This window comes from Ascidia mentula, chromosome 1, assembly GCF_947561715.1.
Source record: "Ascidia mentula chromosome 1, kaAscMent1.1, whole genome shotgun sequence".
NCBI lineage: Eukaryota > Metazoa > Chordata > Ascidiacea > Phlebobranchia > Ascidiidae > Ascidia > Ascidia mentula.
In genome coordinates, this window is record NC_138566.1 from 4865746 (window position 1) to 4884644 (window position 18899).

General features: G+C 41.4%; 1 protein-coding gene across 3 annotated transcripts; it reads right to left on the reverse strand.

Annotated features, from left to right (window-relative positions):
• Window positions 1–551: 551 nt before the first annotated feature.
• On the reverse strand, window positions 552–18390 carry LOC145891871 (uncharacterized). 3 transcript variants are annotated; one of them, XM_082981963.1, is made up of 19 exons: window positions 18136–18390; window positions 14510–14632; window positions 13836–13938; window positions 13191–13319; window positions 8997–9069; window positions 8469–8633; window positions 8145–8289; window positions 7268–7806; window positions 6049–6876; window positions 5237–5552; window positions 5067–5163; window positions 4572–4907; window positions 4169–4256; window positions 3562–3711; window positions 3017–3199; window positions 2360–2590; window positions 2176–2268; window positions 1683–1729; window positions 552–951 (listed from the first exon to the last, which is right to left on the reverse strand). In XM_082981963.1, exons 1-19 carry the CDS (start codon window positions 18290–18292, stop codon window positions 924–926), a joined length of 3831 nt encoding a protein of 1276 aa, XP_082838089.1. In that variant the 5' UTR covers window positions 18293–18390; the 3' UTR covers window positions 552–923. The 3 variants fall into 3 exon arrangements, with proteins under 3 accessions (XP_082838089.1, XP_082838090.1, XP_082838091.1); XM_082981964.1 differs by having other exon boundaries at window positions 8979–9069; XM_082981965.1 differs by lacking the exon at window positions 1683–1729.
• Window positions 18391–18899: the final 509 nt, after the last annotated feature.

Genomic DNA, 18899 nt, shown 5'->3' on the forward strand with positions numbered 1-18899 from the left:
ATGTCAGGGAAAACCTCATCCCTATTGGACCTAGACTAACTTTGCAAACAAGGAAACCAAAACCAGGAACTGTATCAAGTGAAAGCCCTGGTGCAGTATTTTAGAAAAAAGCATTTCCTGCGCACGTCAAAGTAGCTGCCTGACGTGAATTCAAAATTAGGCTTATAAATTTTCGCTTTTAGCTAAAATGGAAATACCACAGCGCAAAGTCAAAACTTTAGTCACTGATTAACGCTCCCTTATATATTATTATATAACTTATATTTGATTTCGTGCCGCGCTGTTGACATTTGACAAAAACAATTTCTGCAGGGCAAATTCAGGCAGAGTATTTCGTTTTCTCCGCAGAAGAACGTGCACCGGCATCAACAACTGCTCCAGAGTGGATTACGAAAAAAAACGATTTGATGTGTAGTTCAAAAGGAGACCTAAACGTTGTGATCAAAGTGAGCCTAAATACGTGCGTGGTACGTCACTTTAGGTGCTTTATGTTCTACCAACAACAAACAATCTGTCCTGCGTGCATGCAACAAAACAGAAATTGTCCAGCCTATAGACACCATCCCAGTTTTATTGCAAAAATTACAGTTGGCACGGAGCAAGCGGCGAATGCAATAAAAGCACCGCCGCGTAAAAAGAATGACGTCACTTTACGAAGGGTAAACCCCAGCAGCGCCAAGAGGTCAGTACACGATAAAGGCGCAAGTATTGAAATATAATATAGAAACCGCTGTATGTATCAGACAAGCGCATGTGTCCGGTGCGAATACACACAATGTACAGAGATAAAACACAATAAGAAATGCATGAGCAGTGCTAAAGTAAGGATAAAAAAAATTTGTGGAGCGGAAAAGTTCCAACCAGCCAGCAGTGGAACTATATTTTGGGAAAAGCGAGCAGCGAGTGCCTTCTTCAGATTGTCGTCAAGACTTTACTTGATTCTGTACTGGGCTGTGGAAAATCGTACGTTTAGTTGAACAAACAAACATTTGAATTTTTTCTATTTCATTATATTTGCCTGGTCGTGCTTAATTAAATAGGCTAATAATGCATGATATTCAAAACAAGTGTTCAAATATTTTCTAATAAGGAATGTTGCACGCAATGCCAATTGCTCGTGTATTTCAAACATAGGGGTTCTCAAACTCTTTTTCTTTTGCGACGTCACATAAAAAAATACAATTTCTATGCGATTTTTGAAGGTATTTAATTGAAGGTCATATCTGTCATAAAGTATACTAAAATATTGGACATAAGTATTGCACAAGTATCAAATGGCGATCTTCGTCATTTGGGTCCATTGTGCGTAAGTTATTACAATGTGATACATGTACAGGATTCCATGCAGTTGGGTTGGTGTGGTGCAGAAAATTGTGATGGTTTTCATACAATTTTCAACATGCACGTTTGAATTAGTGGTGGTAGTTATAATATGATGATGGTTGTTGGAAAATGCCAAAGCGTCTTGTAATACTGTCCCGGTTACGATCAGCTTATATAAGCACTGTATGCATTAAATAATCACATAGGCTAAGTTGCAGTCTTATTTTGATGAAATGCTTTAAACGCGACTTCGTTGTTAACATGATACAAGCCTCCTCATTTTATACAACAATGGCTTTAGCAGCAGCGCACAGCCAAACAGTTTAACCCATATGCCTAAAGCCAGTAAGCACAGTTACCTTGGAATCATACTTGCACATTTGAGCCTCGGTCGTGGGAGTTTCTGCTGTGAAGGAAATATTAAAAACATGAAAAGGAGCCCGAAGGTTAAACACATGCAGGAGACAAGCAGGCGTTTGGATTTGTATTAAGTGTTGTTTGGTGGTTAGTCGACCCATGCAGGTTTTAGTAACATGTTACATGGTCAAGCAACAAACATGTTTGACAGAAAAGGCATTCAACTTGACTGAGTTCATCTTTAACAAAATTGCACTTCTATTATTGCCAACGTCATGATTTTATCATCACTAAATACCTGTTAAGTTGCTTGGTTGGCTGCATTTAAGGCATAAATATGTAACAATAAAGCTAAAACAGAGTTACCGATAATCCGAAGTACAACCATTTATCAAGGAAATGTGTTTTTAAAAGTGCCACCTGAATTAAGAATATCTCCAAGAACTTCCCATGCAGTAGTAAGGTTTATATTTGTCTTTTTTCCTTGCAACTTACCGAAACTGATTTAAAGTTGGCGTGCGCGTAGAGCAAAATGGAGATGTCTTTCCTTCCGGCTTCCATGGCTATCGAAAGCGCGGTGCTGCCATCCTAAACAATAACCCTTGTTAAGAAAATTCCTTTCTTGAACAGCATAACAGGAGAAACATTTTTGCTCTCTGCACATCACAAAGTGACTCACATTGTCGGCCAAGGTGGCGTCGCAAGTCTGCTGTGCCAGAAGCAGCTTCACTATTTCCAACTGGTTATGTTCAGCCGCACACATGAGGGCGGTAGAGCCGTCGTCGTCCCTCGCATTCACTTCTGCCCCGGATGAGATTAGTAACTGCGACGTCCGCAATCGGCCATGACTGACTGCCAACATCAGCGCAGTTTGGCCCGCTTCCTTAGCGTGACAGTTGATGTCCGATTTCTACACAGAAGTGGGGGGTTAGTTTGTGTTTGTTGTGAGGCCAAAACAATGGTTTAATGGTTTGAAAGATTGAAAGACGTTTCGTGGCTGGAGGCAACAACATTACTTCAATGATTTTAAGAAAACAGGAGTTTTGCAAAAAGCTCACTGTCTCGCTTATAGTTAACCAAACCCAAAACGTCTATGTTATCAAATATTCCATAAACATTGCTAACTTTCCACTTTGTGGAAATTAGTGTGCCTGCTGGTGTAAAAGCTAGCACAGTGCCATTTCAACAGTTGCACTGATGAGACCTTACAGGTCGAAACAGTGCGTGTACACACCCTGTCTGCAGCTTTCCAATATTATGGCTTTTTTGCACATATATTGTTAACTTATTTTACAGATAAGGTGACCAAACATAACTGGATTAATATTTCGTGTACCTCGAATAGGACTTTAATGATTTTGGCATCTTCGTCGCTACGTATTTCGCAAAGAGCAGCCAGCATTGAAGCTGTGTAACCGGCTTGGTTTGCCTTGTTTACGTTCAACTCATCGATTCCCAGCAACAGTTCAACGATATCCATCTTGCCGTGTGAAATGGAGTAATGCAAAACAGTGTTTCCCTAGAAAAAAGTAGAGACCGTTTTACCACAAAAGTGTTTCCAAAAATGAACATGAACAACTCAGCCTTTTTGCAATTAGCTCGCTGTGTAACTGTAGCCACACTAGTAGTTATCAAAAATCTTTTCGTTGTGAAAAGTTCTGGACCTGGTTAGTTTACCAGCTAGTTCAGGGCTACACTAACCAGCTGCACTGATGAGGCCTTTCGGGTCGAAATCAGCTCAATGATTATTGTGGCTATTTTGGTTCTTATACGTTTGTAGAAAAATGTACACACTCAACATTTGAGCGCTGTTTCGCTCATAAAAGGAAGCCGCAAAAAAGTGGATTGATCAAAAAAATAAATTCCAAGAATTCAACTCACGCTTCCGTCCGTCATGTTCACCACCTTCCGCAGCACTGGAAGCGAGGTGTCAGCAAGATCGGTGACGAAATCATCGAGGTTTTTTTTCGAGGAATCACAGCAGGCGGCCACACGAAACCACTCTTCCTGGACCAGCAAAGTTGCGGAAGTCTGAATGAAAAATGTATTTATTAAGTACACTTAAAGAAGGACTTGATAAAAGCAAAATCCGCCCGGTGAGATGAAGGGGTATATATTTCACCCTATATGGGTATTGTCAGTTCTATGATGTAAAAACAATCATATTGCGCAATAAAAAAATGTTAAACTGTATAAAAAACATAAATAAAAATCAGAAAATAAATTTGTGACTATTGTGCTGCAGTAGTTCCAAACATTTACATGTTCAGTTTTGTGAGTTTCTTTATGTTAAATATACACACAACAAAAACAAAACAAGAACGGTAAAACAAAAAAAGGCGTTAAAATGTCAAAACATTTTAATACATCTCGAAAATGTTTATGTTAGCGGCCAAATTTAATTGCACTGGATACAACAGATGCTCGAAGACAGTTTAAACACAGCAGTACGGTGCAAGTGCTCATTCCAGAAACTCGAAACACTCACCAATTCATTTCGTTCTACGGATTTTGGGTTTCGAAGATGTTTCTCCAACACGTCGCAAGCATCGAGCACTTCCGACGTAAACTGGTATCTGCGTAATAATAATCCATTTAACAAACATGCAGCACATAAAGTTGCCCAAATTTACCGAAACAAATCACTTTGTCGCCAACAAAATAAAAAATAAATGGCCAACAAAAAAGAAAATTGCAAAAAAACAGTCTTTCAGGGCAGGATTAAGTCCAGTATTTCGGACAAGCGAATTGTGAGAACAACATATTCTTTCAATCAAAGTTGGATGTTTTGTTATTTTTAAATGAATGCCCTCTGTAACATATATTTTATCACAGTGGTAATTAATTATCAGTAAAATATCTTGCAGTAGAATATTAGCGTTCAAACTCACTTGGTGTTGTTAAGTTGAGGTGGTGGCAACGTGGGTAATGGAAGGGATGACGTCACTTTACTCTCGCCAAAATCAACGTTGCTCAACTCCTTGGAAGAACCTAACTCCTCCTGCTCCTGCTCCACAGGACTCGTCTTCTTCACAAACTCATCGCTGTATGTCCACTGAGGTTTCGCCTCGGAGATGTTCTCCTCCTCAACTTTGATGTGGATGTTTTTGTTTTCTTCCGACTCAACTTCTTCTTCTTCTGAGGCCTCGTCGTCGCTGCTGCAAGTAAGTTCCTCGTTATCGTCATCCGACTCCTCTTCAGAGGAAGATTCCTCCTCACTGGAGGTCCTGAAGAAAATTGACGACGTGAGTATTTATTTTTTTTTCTTTTCTTGCTGGAAGATTTTATTGGTTTTCGGAAACTTAATGATGAATATTTTAATAAAACAGGTTGTGATATTTTCAAATTTCTTTGCAGAGTGAAACCGAATGAATGTTATTACTTACTCGTCAGTCTTAACTCCCTCGGCAAAACGAAGAAACTTCTTCTCTCGCACGGGAGTTCCGGGTTTTTTCATAATTGATTTCAGTTCGCCTTCCAAACCTAAACAAAAGTTCGACTCAAAACTTTGGATTTTCGTCTTTAAAAAAAACTCTTTTTTGAAAAAAAAACTCACCGGGAGAAGGCAATGGCAAAAGGGTCGGCCGCTGCATCTCCACGTCGCTGTCGTCATCTTCGCTGTCGTCATCAGTGGATGACGTCATCAACGAGAGCGATGCCAGGATAGCGGGTGACTGGGTCGGGACATTTGCCGAGTCCGTGACGTCGGTTGCGGGGGAGCTGCTTTGAAAGGCGGGGTTAACGAAGCGTGAAATTTTATCCGATTCTTGTTGTTCTGAGTCAGGTTTTCCGTCGGTCTCGTCCCAAACCTCGGCGATGTTTTCGTAGTTTTTTGCGAGAAGGTTTTGCTGCTCAGCCAGGAGGGATTCAACCTGAAAAAGGCATGGAATCAGATCAGCATCGTTTTTGCCTCAACTAAGTTATGGTCTAATGGGCAAATCCTATTAAAAAGTTCATTCATCACAGAAATCCAAAAAAGGCAATTAAGGGTTGTTGCCGTGTTGAAAAATGCATCCCAAGTTATGTGACATGACGCTCCGCCAAAAACCACGACATTATCATCGGAACATAATACTACGTGCATATTAGGCTATTTAAAGAAGTATCGAATGCAACCACAATGATAAAGCATTTAAAAGGTAAGCCGCAACCTATGCAATTGACATTTACTGTTCGCCCAAAGGCGCATTGCTTTCAAAACAAGGAACATCTTTTCGAACACCATCAACAAAACGGTCTCGCATGTATTAAATGAATGTAGGAATACAAACGGACCACCAACACAACAAACAGCCAATCGCGACCAGACACTTAGTAAGTAATTATTGTGTAAGTATAACACGTGTTCACAAACTTTTAAATTCTTACCTTGTCAACGTAGCTGTCAATCTGTTTCGAACTCGACACCTGCTCATGCAACAAGTCCGCTGTATCCGTTGAAGCATCTCTGGCATCAACCCCGATTTCCTGTTCTTCGGAAGAAAATATCTCCGGATCGTATTGAGTTGTGCTCGACTCTAGCGCCACCTCGCGTGTGTTGGCAAACGAGGAAACCAAAATCGGTAAATTTTCGAAGCAATCCGTACATTTGTCTGACGTATCGACAAACGGCGTGTTGGTGGTGACGTCAGCGGTGGGAGGTTGAATGTCCGCCGAAACTGACACCGATTCAACCGGAACGCTGACAGTGTTAACAGCCTGCTCGGAATAGCTAACTTGTTCGGTGTTGGTCGCAACGCAGGATACTTGGAATATTTCGTCACTGCCGCAAGCGACGTCCTTTTGGTCGGCATAGCAACACCATCTCCCTGTCGTGACGTCAGTGGCCGATGCTTTGTCCGCTGACTCCACTTTCCTTGGTCTTGCCTCACAGCCAACAGAACGCATCTCTTTCACATCCGGGACATCGGTCGCCACGCAAGCGTCTTCATACTGCCTCACAAAATCTAACCCACACGCAGCGTCGAACAGAGCAATCAAGTCGTTGCAGCTGGTTGCTTTGGTCATTGTTGGCCACTCCACTGGCGAGGTCGCTACTGAAGTTGTTTGGCTGTGGTTTCCCACACAAGCTTCTGCGAGGGCTATTAGGTCAGAGGTAGCCGTCGAGTTGTCGGTCGTTTTAACCCGAATTGGGGCAACAAGCGTGCTCGCATCTGAATACTGGCGCTGTATTGTTAAGGTGGACCGATCCAACATCTGGTAAAATAAAACGAAAATACTGGTGATTTACAAAGTTCGGTTGCTTCACGAAGCAAAGGAAAAGCACGAGTTTTCGGGCAACTAATTGTGTTATAGTTTCGTCCCGTACCGTAAAGTGGAACAAATTCACGCAGTGAAAATGCGGAAAAGGGTATATTTGGCACCAACAGTTTTAACTGAACAAAGTCATTGTACAGTATCATACACTTCTTTGATTTATAACCACATGTGAACAATTATTTTTTACCAAATGTAACATCTCTTGCTATCCACAATCAACACAAACAAATATTGACAAAATCGGAGGTACTACAGTATTTGAATCGCTCGGAACCACCAATAAGTTCAATCGTAACCCCCAATAAGAGCAACGTTTACGGCTGCTTACCTCGTAAAACACGTCGTTACTGCAGCCCACGCTATTTGTCTCCACAACGGACGTTTGAACTCCAGCGGCAAAGGTTTCCAAATAGGTTTGAGCGCAACTGTCGACTGTGGCTGTACTTTCAGTGCTGGCAAAACGACTTTCGTACTGCTTAGGGGGAGGCGGAAAAATATCAAAAGCGGCGTCAATGTCACATGGTTCCACGTTGGCCCCAAACGCCTCCACTTCGGGCCTCAAGTCGTCACAGGACGCTGCAGTATCCGTAAAAGACTTCTCGGCTTTCGAGTAACAAACAACATCCCAAACTGATTCCGTGTCGCCCACAGCTAGAGATCGGTATTTGCGCTTCGGTGGCAGGGGCGGTCCGGTTTTCGTTCGCGGGGAGGGTTCGTTCGAAACCGAGCGATGCAAGGTGGGGGGTGAAAGGGTGTGGGGGCTCCGCGGGGATGGGAGGGAGGATTGGGAGGAGGCGGAAGACGAGATGCCACTGGATGAAGTGGAGAGGAGGGATTTTCGAGGTGAGTGCTTCGTTTCTGGTGAAGCTGGAAGTTTTGCAAAAGAATAACAACAATTAGCTTTTCTAATAGTAAGCTGCAGATAGGCCCATTGTTTCGACCTAAGGTCTTATAAATGCAGCTATGGTGCGACTTACAACCATTTTGTCAGTTAAATAGCCAACAAGACTTCCACTTCTTGGTGACTATTTAGCCACCATTAATCATTAGATACCAGACTAGTTAAAACCCGCCGAAAACCAATCAACATTTAGCTTGTTCTTAAATATTTCCATTTAATGAGACAAAAACTATAAATACCCTAAAAACCTGCGTTGCAGGATCGCCAACGTGGGTGTCCTGGAAAAAGATTGGTAAAGACTTACCCAGGCCCTCGCCGTCTTGCTGGTATCCATTGAGTGACAAATGCGAATAATTCCCATTTTCCGTTTTCTGCAGCTCGTCCAGAAGATGCTGCTTCTCTTGCTGCAGGACGGATATTTTCACTTGCAACACTGGTATCGTCTTCACCTGAATAGACAACAGACATCATTTTTTAAAGATAAATATTGGCCTGAAAAATTCGTGAACATTTTTGTGTACTTGAACGAGTTGAAACGTCAACTCAAAAACATATTTTTGTACAAGCACGAAATGAAATTTTCCGTCTACCAAGGGCTGTTACTTCAAATCAACTGAACCTAGCTTACCTGATCCTCCAGTTCCCTCAACCTGGACAGGGCCGCAGTCATCTGCTCCCTGACAAGTTGGAGATGCTGGGGAGTAACCTGACCCCCGCTCAAGATGCTTCCCAAACTTCTTGGGGTCAAAGCCCCACTCGTTGACCCAGGGCTTGTGGTGCCACGTGACTGTGACTAAACAAATATATTTACATGAAACATCGATAAATAGATATAGCTGTTTGTGTGCCCGTTAGTGTAAAAGCAAGCACAGTGACACAGTCAACAGCTGCATTGGTGAGACCTTACAGGTCGAAACAGTGTGTTCACCCTATCTGCAGCTCCCAATGGTTATTATAGATATAGTTGCTTTGAATGAAAAGGCAAAAGCCGCATGCGTTACCTATACGACTTGCCGAACTAATTTACAACTGTAGCAATGGATTTAGGTTACGTTTGGCTTGCTCGTTATTCCATATATGGTAGTTTGATTCACGCCTTGAGATTACAAACGAATGAGATCATGTAGTGCAATGACACACATAGAGAATTACTTACGTTGTTGTAGCCGTTGTGGTGTGACACTTGCGGCGGATGGTCAGACGATTTGTTGCGCTTCGTGCGGAATGACCTGAAAAGACAACAAGGTTATGACGTAACGCAATGTGACCTTACAGTGGTTACGTTGCGTTGTCTTTGTTGCTGCAAAACAACTATATACGTGTTACAACCGCCTCTCACAGAAATATTTCTCATAAATGTTTGCATGTATAGTTTATATTTTGCATTCGCATTGAAATGTATTGGGTGGCCGTGTTCCAGCCTTGTTTGCAATTCCATTACAATTATAGGGTATATACGCACCAGCAAGGCATCTTGGCAGATTTAGGCATTGGCAATGTTACATTACAACAAGCAACACATAATGGTAACCGCTGAATCTAAAAAAACATATTCTAGAGGTTTTAAAACAGATGCGTAGTATGTCAAACTAGATCCAATGCAGCATATGCACACAGAGCAGCCATGGCGCTTCTGTGATCTAGGACTGTTATTGTAATCAAACATTGACAAGGTCGAATGAACTGGCTTCGTCCAGCACACAGGAAAATCTCCGGAAACTACGTAATGGCGGAAAGGCCTCGTTGCTACGATGTATATGCTAAAAATGCATACTCGTGCATACACAACACTCCTATCTGATGCACTCTATTCTTTTATCACAAAATATTCACGACAAACGCTGCGTGCGTGTACTTCGGATGCAAACCCATCTCCGCGCACTGGATACGCAAATACCATGTGAGTACTTGCAACTTTGCTACGGTGTGCTTCGCTCTGTGCTATATATAACTAAGGGCAATCTGTGTCGAAAAAACCTCCAAGTGCTTGAGCTTCCAACGCTTACATTGACACGACATCAAACGTCTGTATAACACAACAAGCAGACGAGTCCCTTATCAACCCCACGGCACTCTACTTTGAAGAACAAGCGCACCTGAAATCGTACTGTCCACCCCATTGGCGAAGAAACAACACGACAGAACGCCCAGCAACCGCGTTTGATACCACTCTGCTATCGTCACCTTGCCAGATAGCGTGCTTTGTGGATTATCACCGGCTAGTAATTGGCACGCACGACCACGCTGTGTCCCTTCTTTGCATTATGTTGCAGCCTGAAGTGCTGAAAGGTGCGTGTTGCCTCAGGTGACCTGGAAGGCGCGAAGTGATTGCTTCCCTTTCGCGCTGTGAACGAGTTTGTTTTTGTTCCACCATTCACACTTGTTCTTGGCAACAATTGCGTTTTCAGGCGCAGCAGCAACATCAACAAAAGAAGAAGAATGTGAGATAATTGTAAGCGATTTTCGGGCTTCCACTTCGCGACCGTAGTTATGCTTTGGCGGCGTTTTTTCTGACACTTTATATATAATTTCTTCAGAAACGAAAGCCAATAATTTGGGCGAGCCACAATTTATCACAAAGGAAAAATACTAGGTTGCCACAACGGGTGCCGAATTTCTTCAACATATGATAAGAAAAAGTATGTCTTATTGCTTATAGAAGAAGTCCCCAACCCAACGTACAAACAAAATAAAGTGGTATATAGACAACAAAAAGATTGGGACCTCCTGATTTAAATTAAGCAACCGAGACCGTGATATTTATGCGGGGTTCCCATGGAAACACGCTTCCAACCAATCAAAACCAAACGACAGCAATCAGAACGAAATAAACACCATCTGGTTTTTGCAAACCGAAACCTACGTATCGGCGCTCGAGGATCGAAATCGTCCCCTACGATTAACGGAATCCGATTATCGTTATCGCGTTTCTTTGCTCGATATCGGCGATCTGATGTACAAACACAAGCATTTGTTTATCGGATAATTATGGAGGGACACGAGCGCAGTTGGAAAGTTGCGATGCGTGAGAATAAAATAACTGTTTACTCTCTGCACCAAAGGTTTTTTGAAACTCTTGTCAAGATCTAGACAAGTTTGAAAGTTGAGTAAGTTGATTTCGAATGTTAGTGGTTAGGTTGTTGTTAAACTCTTCCGTCGTTTTCTTCTAAGACCATCGGGTAGTTAAATTCATAGGAATAACGTTACGCAAAACACTTTAGCTGTTTGTATGTTCATAAACACAGGCTGAATTCATCACGTACATGGGCCTCAAAAGCCTTAATATTTTTTGTTTGACCTCGCATCGTCTGGTATATTTGTCTGTTTCGTTTAGGAATATTTGGTAACTGGTGGGAATTCCACACCGTGACGTCACAGAAGTATATTTGTGACGCACTTTAATATCGCACAAGGAAGTGCTCGCGAGACTGAAGTTTGTTACAAGTTCACGAGCGAATTTCCTCCAGACAAAACCCCATAAGCCTTATTCTCGCATCCGATCCAACAGGACGTAGCGTCCTGCAACACAGGCTGGTCTGATATTGCAGCGCAGTATACATTATCGGAAATTTGCTCATTCATGAGAATCCATTTCAAAATCAGGATTTCTCCCTCTGCAACACTGAGACAAGCTTGAGATTCTACAGCTGATAGCTAAATTTCGTCCCCTAAATATAGGTAAAAAATCGCATCGTATCGTTAAACTGTCAACTAGCTTTGAAGTTTGGGGTTTTGGAGCCATATCGCCTGGAAAGGTTATGTCTGCAATTATGAAAATTCCTACAACGCAGTGAATCTACCACGCATACGTGAAAAAAATCCATTCAAACGAGAGTTATGTCAAATATGCATCAGTACACGCCTTTTTAATAGCTTAAACTCCACCACTTGCTTACCAACATTACCGGGCAACCGCTACCGACTGAACTATGACACAACAAATTCAACTGGCGTCTAAATATAGCGAATCAGCGACGAAGAGGAGTAACAGGAAATTAAAGAGAGGTCATTGATGATGGCATTAGATTAATTCGTTGTTGACCAAAGCGATTGGCCACAGAGCGTTTGCAAAAATGCGGCGTTGCGTTGCCGCTTATTGCTAAGATTTTTCATAATGACCAGCAGATACTGTAAACAAAACAGTCCGCGTTGTGTTGTTTAAGTTCCGACTTATATATTATCCACTCCTTATTATTGGTCCTTATGTTTCAACGTTTATAAGAGGAATTTTCGGGTTCCAATACCAAAGGCAATTTGTGACCGGGGTTTGATGTGTGGTTATACTAGCTTTTATTAAATTTGTATCAAATACTGACAAACCATGACTCACCATTGCGAACAAACACGCCAGAATAACGTGTTGTTTAAATTGAATGAACGGCTGAGAAAGTCTGAATTGGAACGGTAGAAACAGCTGAATTTACGTGTTCATATGTAAATGAAGTGTGTTCGTACTTATCACATCACAATCACTGCCTTTCGACGTAGTTTGTTTGTGTGAAGTATCAAAGTAACAATATATTTTGTGCATTGAGGGCTCAAAAATATAATGCGTTGGTGTTGTAAAGCTCAGAAGTTGCCGACAAACGGCATGACTACAAAAACAGCCTGTGCTATTGCTTAGCAAATCAAACAAGACCTACAAAACAAACGTTACGTAATGCTTTTTGTCCAACAAAATCAACCTTTCAAGTCGATCCAGCCGTAAATTACGGCCCTCAGTATCGCACACGAACTATTGTGCGTTACAGCTTATGATTTTCAAAGGTCGTGTGCTCCCTGTCAGTCGTCACCGATGTATTGGATGTAACGTTGGCATCGTTTGTGTGCACAGCCAGTTTATGGATATTATGATGTTGGTTTGAGACAGACTGCTGACTCAATTGGGTCTTGTGTCAATCGCCAAGTCTTTTGTGCGGTGTAGTGACATTCGGAGTAGAGCTTTTGCGAACTTCAAATATGACCAGTGTATACTTTTTACAATACCAATAATTCGGCCCGGCTAAATTTGCAGAATGGTTTGATTTTTATGTCAAATGATCCATTGTTAGTCGTCGTTGGGTTCTGCCACATTTATGTGTTTGTGTTTAATTCAAAACAATAAAAACAAAAACAGAATGTCAACAGCAAGCCATTTGGGAACAGTTTTTTTTAGGCAAAAGTATCCAATCCTAAGTTTTGCATAGATAAAGCCATAATGACACAGCATTGGGTTAAATGAGTTTGTGTCGAATAACAATCGAAGTTGTAAAAACACTGTGACACGAATATGAGCACAGGACTTGGCACAAAACTCTAACACAAGATATTAGGCCCGAAACACAACTACATGTTCTTCATAATATGTCACCTGAAAGCCTCCAATCTTCTCCTTGTTTCCATCAACGTATTTTCGGCGTGTGCACTGGAGCGTAACCCGTCACATGTCCCATCGCTCGCGAGTGAATCCAAGCTCTCATTGGATGGGCCGCCGGCCAGTCTGAAACGATGGTAAAAAAAACACTTAAAGATTGCTACAGAAAAAATAGCCACTAATACAGAACTTAGGCTTACAAAACATTTGCAATTAGGCCTGCACGTGCGAATTAACGCGGATATCATTTGTTAAAATCGAATCACGAGCTCACGCAATTACCGCAACAACGCTGTGAGTTAATTGTTCATTATGTCCCGTGTTAATAATGTTTACACTGGGCGGTGTTCTGAGGTCAGTAATTAGCCACGACGTTCACAATCGATATATGCAAGGGTCCAAGCAATTGTTCCACTACATGTTTTACAGAAACACTTAGCACTAGGGATCATTGCGATTACCGGTAATCGATTTACAGAAAAACATCTTAGAAACGTTTTGTTGCATGACAACCAGCTTATTTGCAATGCGAATCTTAGGAATGTTACGTTTTCAGATGTTAAGACTTAAACCAAGTCATTACCCTGCATAGTAAAGCGCTAATAAACACATACCGTAAATATGTTAATGTTTTATTCTCACCTTGCTTGTATTTGCTGAAAGTGTGGAGTATTGCTTGTAGTGGAAGTCGTGCGCGATCTCGGCTTTCGCAAAGACGACGTCCTCTTAAAATTTTGCCCGGACTCTGTAGAAAAATACCGACTGTTTGATTTTTCTTCCACAACCCAAACGTACTTTCGCATAAACGACATTGGTTCCAAATAGTCATTTGCGGATCCTTTTGCCCGTTTTAGCCGCAGCAACAATACGCTTACGAGTTAAAGCTCGATCTAACAACAAGTCTCCTACACCACAAAGTGGTTGAACCCTTTGAAAAGGGGACTTTAAACTCGAAATCGAGCGCCCTTGATCGACAACAGTTGTATGGAAGTTTATGAAAATTGCTGGTACTTGAAATGTGAGCAAGGTATCATGGCACACTGAAATTCATATTGCGCAGTACTACTGTGGCTACACTACACTACACTACACCATTGCACAATAATGCTTTTTTGGTAAATATACCAAAGGACGTTGCGTAATTTGTATGGCGTTTCCAATTTCGCTACATACAGTCATGATTTATGCTGTAAATCGTCAGAGGGTAAGTATTTTTATGATAAAACCTGAATTTAAGCGGCAGAAAATTTCAAAGGCTATTTGTAAACACACAACTGGTGAAAGTTGACAGCGACTCCTAATTTGTTTTGACTTACTGAGTTCCTCGCAGTACTTGACGAAATCCAAGTTTAGGTGTGTCCCGTAAGGAGTACGTAGACCATATCCTTCCGACGTCACTTCCGGCCGTATTTCGTCTAGGGCTTCGAGGTGGCCCGCTCCTGTAACGGATCAGTGGTTATAAACGTAGCAGTGACGACACACTCTACATTGAAATTTGTATCAAAACAAATCGAATCGTTTTTATCGAAGCACAAAAACTGCTACGTACATATACATTAAACATGTTGTGGCAAGAATACCCAGAAAATCATAAGGGTTATTTAGTCACGCGCCCGTAACAGTACTTGTAGACGTTTGGAACAGAACCATAACCCACTAAATCCAACAACAAACATACAAGCGCATAGAAACTTTTCTCTATTTAGATATAAGCCAAAATAAACCAAAATTCGAGGCAGCAAAGGTCAGTGATATAACAGTCTAGACTGCAAAAAAGATGAAAAGCAACAGTTAGCTGTGTGTAATACGACAAGTTACAAACCTTTCTTCAAGTGTTTCAGCTTTCGAAGGCCCACAATACTCAACATGTTCTCAGACAGCCAACCTTGCTAGTTCCGTTCACATTGCAAGACTTATTAAAACAACAACCGACTTTAAATCCACAATCTTAAATCTACTCATAAAGTTACAAAGGATACACAACAGTACATGAAACTTTGAACAGCCTTACACAATGCAAGTTATAGGAGCAACCACAACCACAGCATTTTCTGCTCAACAACTTCTCATTCCTTCGACTGGACAACAATGGCAACGGACATTGGGATGATCTTGAAATTTCACGGCGGCTCTAGAAATTGCCACGAAATTCGACAATTACTCCCCTTTGTGTCATTTTACGGCTCCCTGGACGTTTGCGACACCAACCGTGTAAGCGTGACGACGAACATTTGATGCAATGGGTCGTGTTTTGGTGCAAACCCATGTTATCGTATGAGACAACTCAGCACACACAAAGTTGATACTGCGGAATGATTTACAAAAGAAAAAATTTGGAATCGTTCAAAACTAGCGCTGCACCAGAACCTCATTAGGTATATACATTTCCATGTGTGTATACGCCTGATACATATAAATAGTGATTTCTAGGACTAACCTAGGTACATGCAAAATCACCCAAGACACCCTAAGAATACATATATTTCAGTTTCAACAAGCATTAAAAACAACAGTAGAGTAGTCAGAGTGACTAAGAAAAAAAAAACGCCTTTGCGTATGTAGTTCGCTGAAAGGTACAAATATTGTTTACGACAAAAATCAAGCATAACAGACACAAATCCCATCACTTGCAATATTGGACTGGTTACACTAACCTACGACTTGACAATGGTTTAAAAGAACGGATACAGGAGGGCGGAGATGAAAGCACGGCAGTGTAAAAGATATGCGCGGATCGATGGTGCGGCAAAGAACTCGCTTCCTGTTTCAGTCGCACTTCTCGGAATGCGAGGATATATTTCGACAAAATGACGTCATACCTTGTTCGGTCAAAATTGCGTCGTTACCCGTTTCCTGGGGTACAGAATTCTGTACCTGAGGAGTCGCATTGCAGTGGGATACACTATGTATTTCCAATGTTGTCAAAATCAGTTATTCGTATCGTTAAGGAAATGTGAGATAAAGATATACTGTATCGTTTCCTTTAGCCAATGAAGCGTATAACGGGTAAAAGTCTTGATACTCAAATATAAAAAGTGAACCAAACAAGAAAAAACAACAAAAAAAAACACAATTTTGTATGTAGAAATATGTGACAAAGATATACAGTATACATATATTGTTCCATGCAGTCGGAAAAGTGTATCTCGGTATAAGTCATGACATTCCAACTTTAAAACTACACGAACTTGCAGTCAATACCATTGCAAGTCCGAATCACAGCACAAGGTCCTGCAAAAATCACGGCCCATGCATCGTGCATGAGAATTCGAAGATCCCGAAAAATCCATCGATCTCCGGTTTCTATAACGAGCCAAATCAAACCGAACATCAAAGGTCAACTCGTCCATTGACCTGACACGAGCACACTCGATAACCTTCGACATTTCCTCGTCCTTAAGAACTGCATTAAAGCGGCCAGGAATGGCTCTGTGGCAATATAAAAACTAGTCTTGTGACGTGATTTGTGAGGCACGAAAGGGGCTTGATGCAATTTTGTGTATTTGGGTAATTGGTTTTTCGTACCAAACAAAACCAATGGTGAAATAATTAGCAAAACAAAGATAGCGTTTCAGGGTATTTTAATACACCTACACAGGCCAAACACTATGCAGTAACGAACAATTTCCATTCACAAACGTTTTTTTTATGAAATTCTCGAACAACATGTAGAAACTTTAACATGTGGCTCAGGTGTATAAATAGAACCGATCGTAATTGCACAAAAACAAAATTATATCAGGATCGACCGATACCAAATACGGCAAGTCAATTAAGGAAATGAAACTAATTTTAACAGGAACCATCATTGCAATGATCAAGTTGACGAAAATTCTACCGCCTAACCACAAGGCTTAAATTGGGGAACGTTCACTAACCCAGAATAACGTTTGGTGATCGATTGAAACTTACGTGTTGGAAAACGTAGGTCTGTAATTCCCTTCCACGTGTTCAGCTTCACGAAAATCAATGATGAAATCGAAAATTAGCGGCAATTACACAAGGGGTGTGTGATTACAGTGTATCGGGTGGCTTTGATGGTGGAAGAGGTTATCGAACGATTAAAGGAACGATTACCACGCGGTCAAAACTTTTACATGTTTGTTGCAGGTCCTGGATGTTATGTATTCGCTTGCCGAAACTCCTTTTTTTAATTCACTGTTTGCTCTCGGATATTAAGCGGTCACAGAAACCACACAAAATCAAAGCAGGTGGTAAAAATAATGGGGAAAAACGTAGGTAACACAACAACAAGGTAAATCCTTTCTGTAACACTCCAGAACAGACCCTGGTTTGTGCAAATTCAACGCGTGGAATCAAATCAAACCATTTATATGGTCATGGTTTAAAAACATCGATTAAATCTCCTCAATATAAATCGTTCCATTTATTGTAGGCCACCCGTTGATGGTCACAAGACACAAACAATCACATCAACTCAATATCGCCTTAGCGCGACCTGTCAATCAAGTGTGAGGTCACAATAGAGTGATTGTAATGCTGTTTGAGGGGGAGTTTCGCCTTTTCTTCGTAAATCCGGCGATAGCGACACGCGATAAAAATACGGAAAAATATCACTACCCAGTAGCGCGATACATCGTATTGATTAAAATGTCTACTGTGGTTATTAATAAAAACTGCGCTACTTTTCCTGGTAACACAATCACTACTGGCCCACGACAAATATACTTTCAACACCATGTTTAATTATATTGTATGAGCGTGTTTAATTTTACCCACTTAATTCAAACTAAAGGCTTTTATCTACACACTTGATTTGAACATGTAGTTCACTATGGACACAAAAAGAACACAAATGGGAATGCTGATATAATGCACATAGCACACGTGTTACAAAGGTGTTGGCCTATTTCCGTACATTATAGATGTTTAAAGAGCATTTAACACAACGCTGCTGAAACTATACTCAAGTAATGCCCACCTTTCACGGCTGACCGATTTCTGTTGGCGCTGCTGTTGTTATTGGAGTTGGCGTTGGAGGGAATGCGCTTGTGTGCGTTGTTCTCTGTCTGGTTGTTCAACTTTTCCAATTTGTCTGTGTTGGACTTCCAGAAGCCGCGCAGTTTGTTGAATTCCATTCTGGCGCCTTTTGCAATCTTCAGACGACGCCTCAGGGCTGAGATTCACTCGGTAAAAACAATTTGACTAAAAACAACGTCCCTACAACATATTCCTGCAAAAGAACTGATCACATAAGCGGCCCTGTAACATTCAAGCACGCACCAAATAACAATCATGGAAACCACGAGCCTGTTCTGTGATTAACACATGTTTTATCGTTTGCAACCTGTTTGAAATCTAGGCCCTATATAAGTATAGGCAGTACTGAGCTTGAACAAACTTGAAACAACAGCAGTTAAAGTTGTGACGCATCATCTACCTCATAAGCGACAACAAGTGCCAAATCCACAAAAGTGATAATAATTCAATCTGTTGCAAAATGATTACTTAACCACAGATTCCAGCACTGACCGCTGTCACTCAGTCACTACGTTCCAGTAAACCAGTAGTGGGTCAGACCCGTCGTTTTTGAGCGAAGTGGTCAAACCCAGCACCACACTGACGAAGTCTCATAATAGAGAGCAATGGGAACCCGCCATTAGCGGAACAACGAAAGCGCTCGAAGTGCTTTGTGAAGGGCGTTCGCCGCTCATTTTTCAATGGTCACCTCTACACGACACAATT

Bases quoted from the DNA above. Each gene is read 5' to 3' on its own strand.
- LOC145891871 (XM_082981964.1), bottom strand. From the start codon at position 18,292: ATGGAATTCAACAAACTGCGCGGCTTCTGGAAGTCCAACACAGACAAA. The intron at 5,553-6,048 runs GTAAGAATTTAA...TGCCTTTTTCAG, and splicing joins TTGACAGCTACGTTGACAAG to GTTGAATCCCTCCTGGCTGA. The intron at 1,730-2,175 runs GTAAGTTGCAAG...TTTCCTTCACAG, and splicing joins CCAACTTTAAATCAGTTTCG to CAGAAACTCCCACGACCGAG.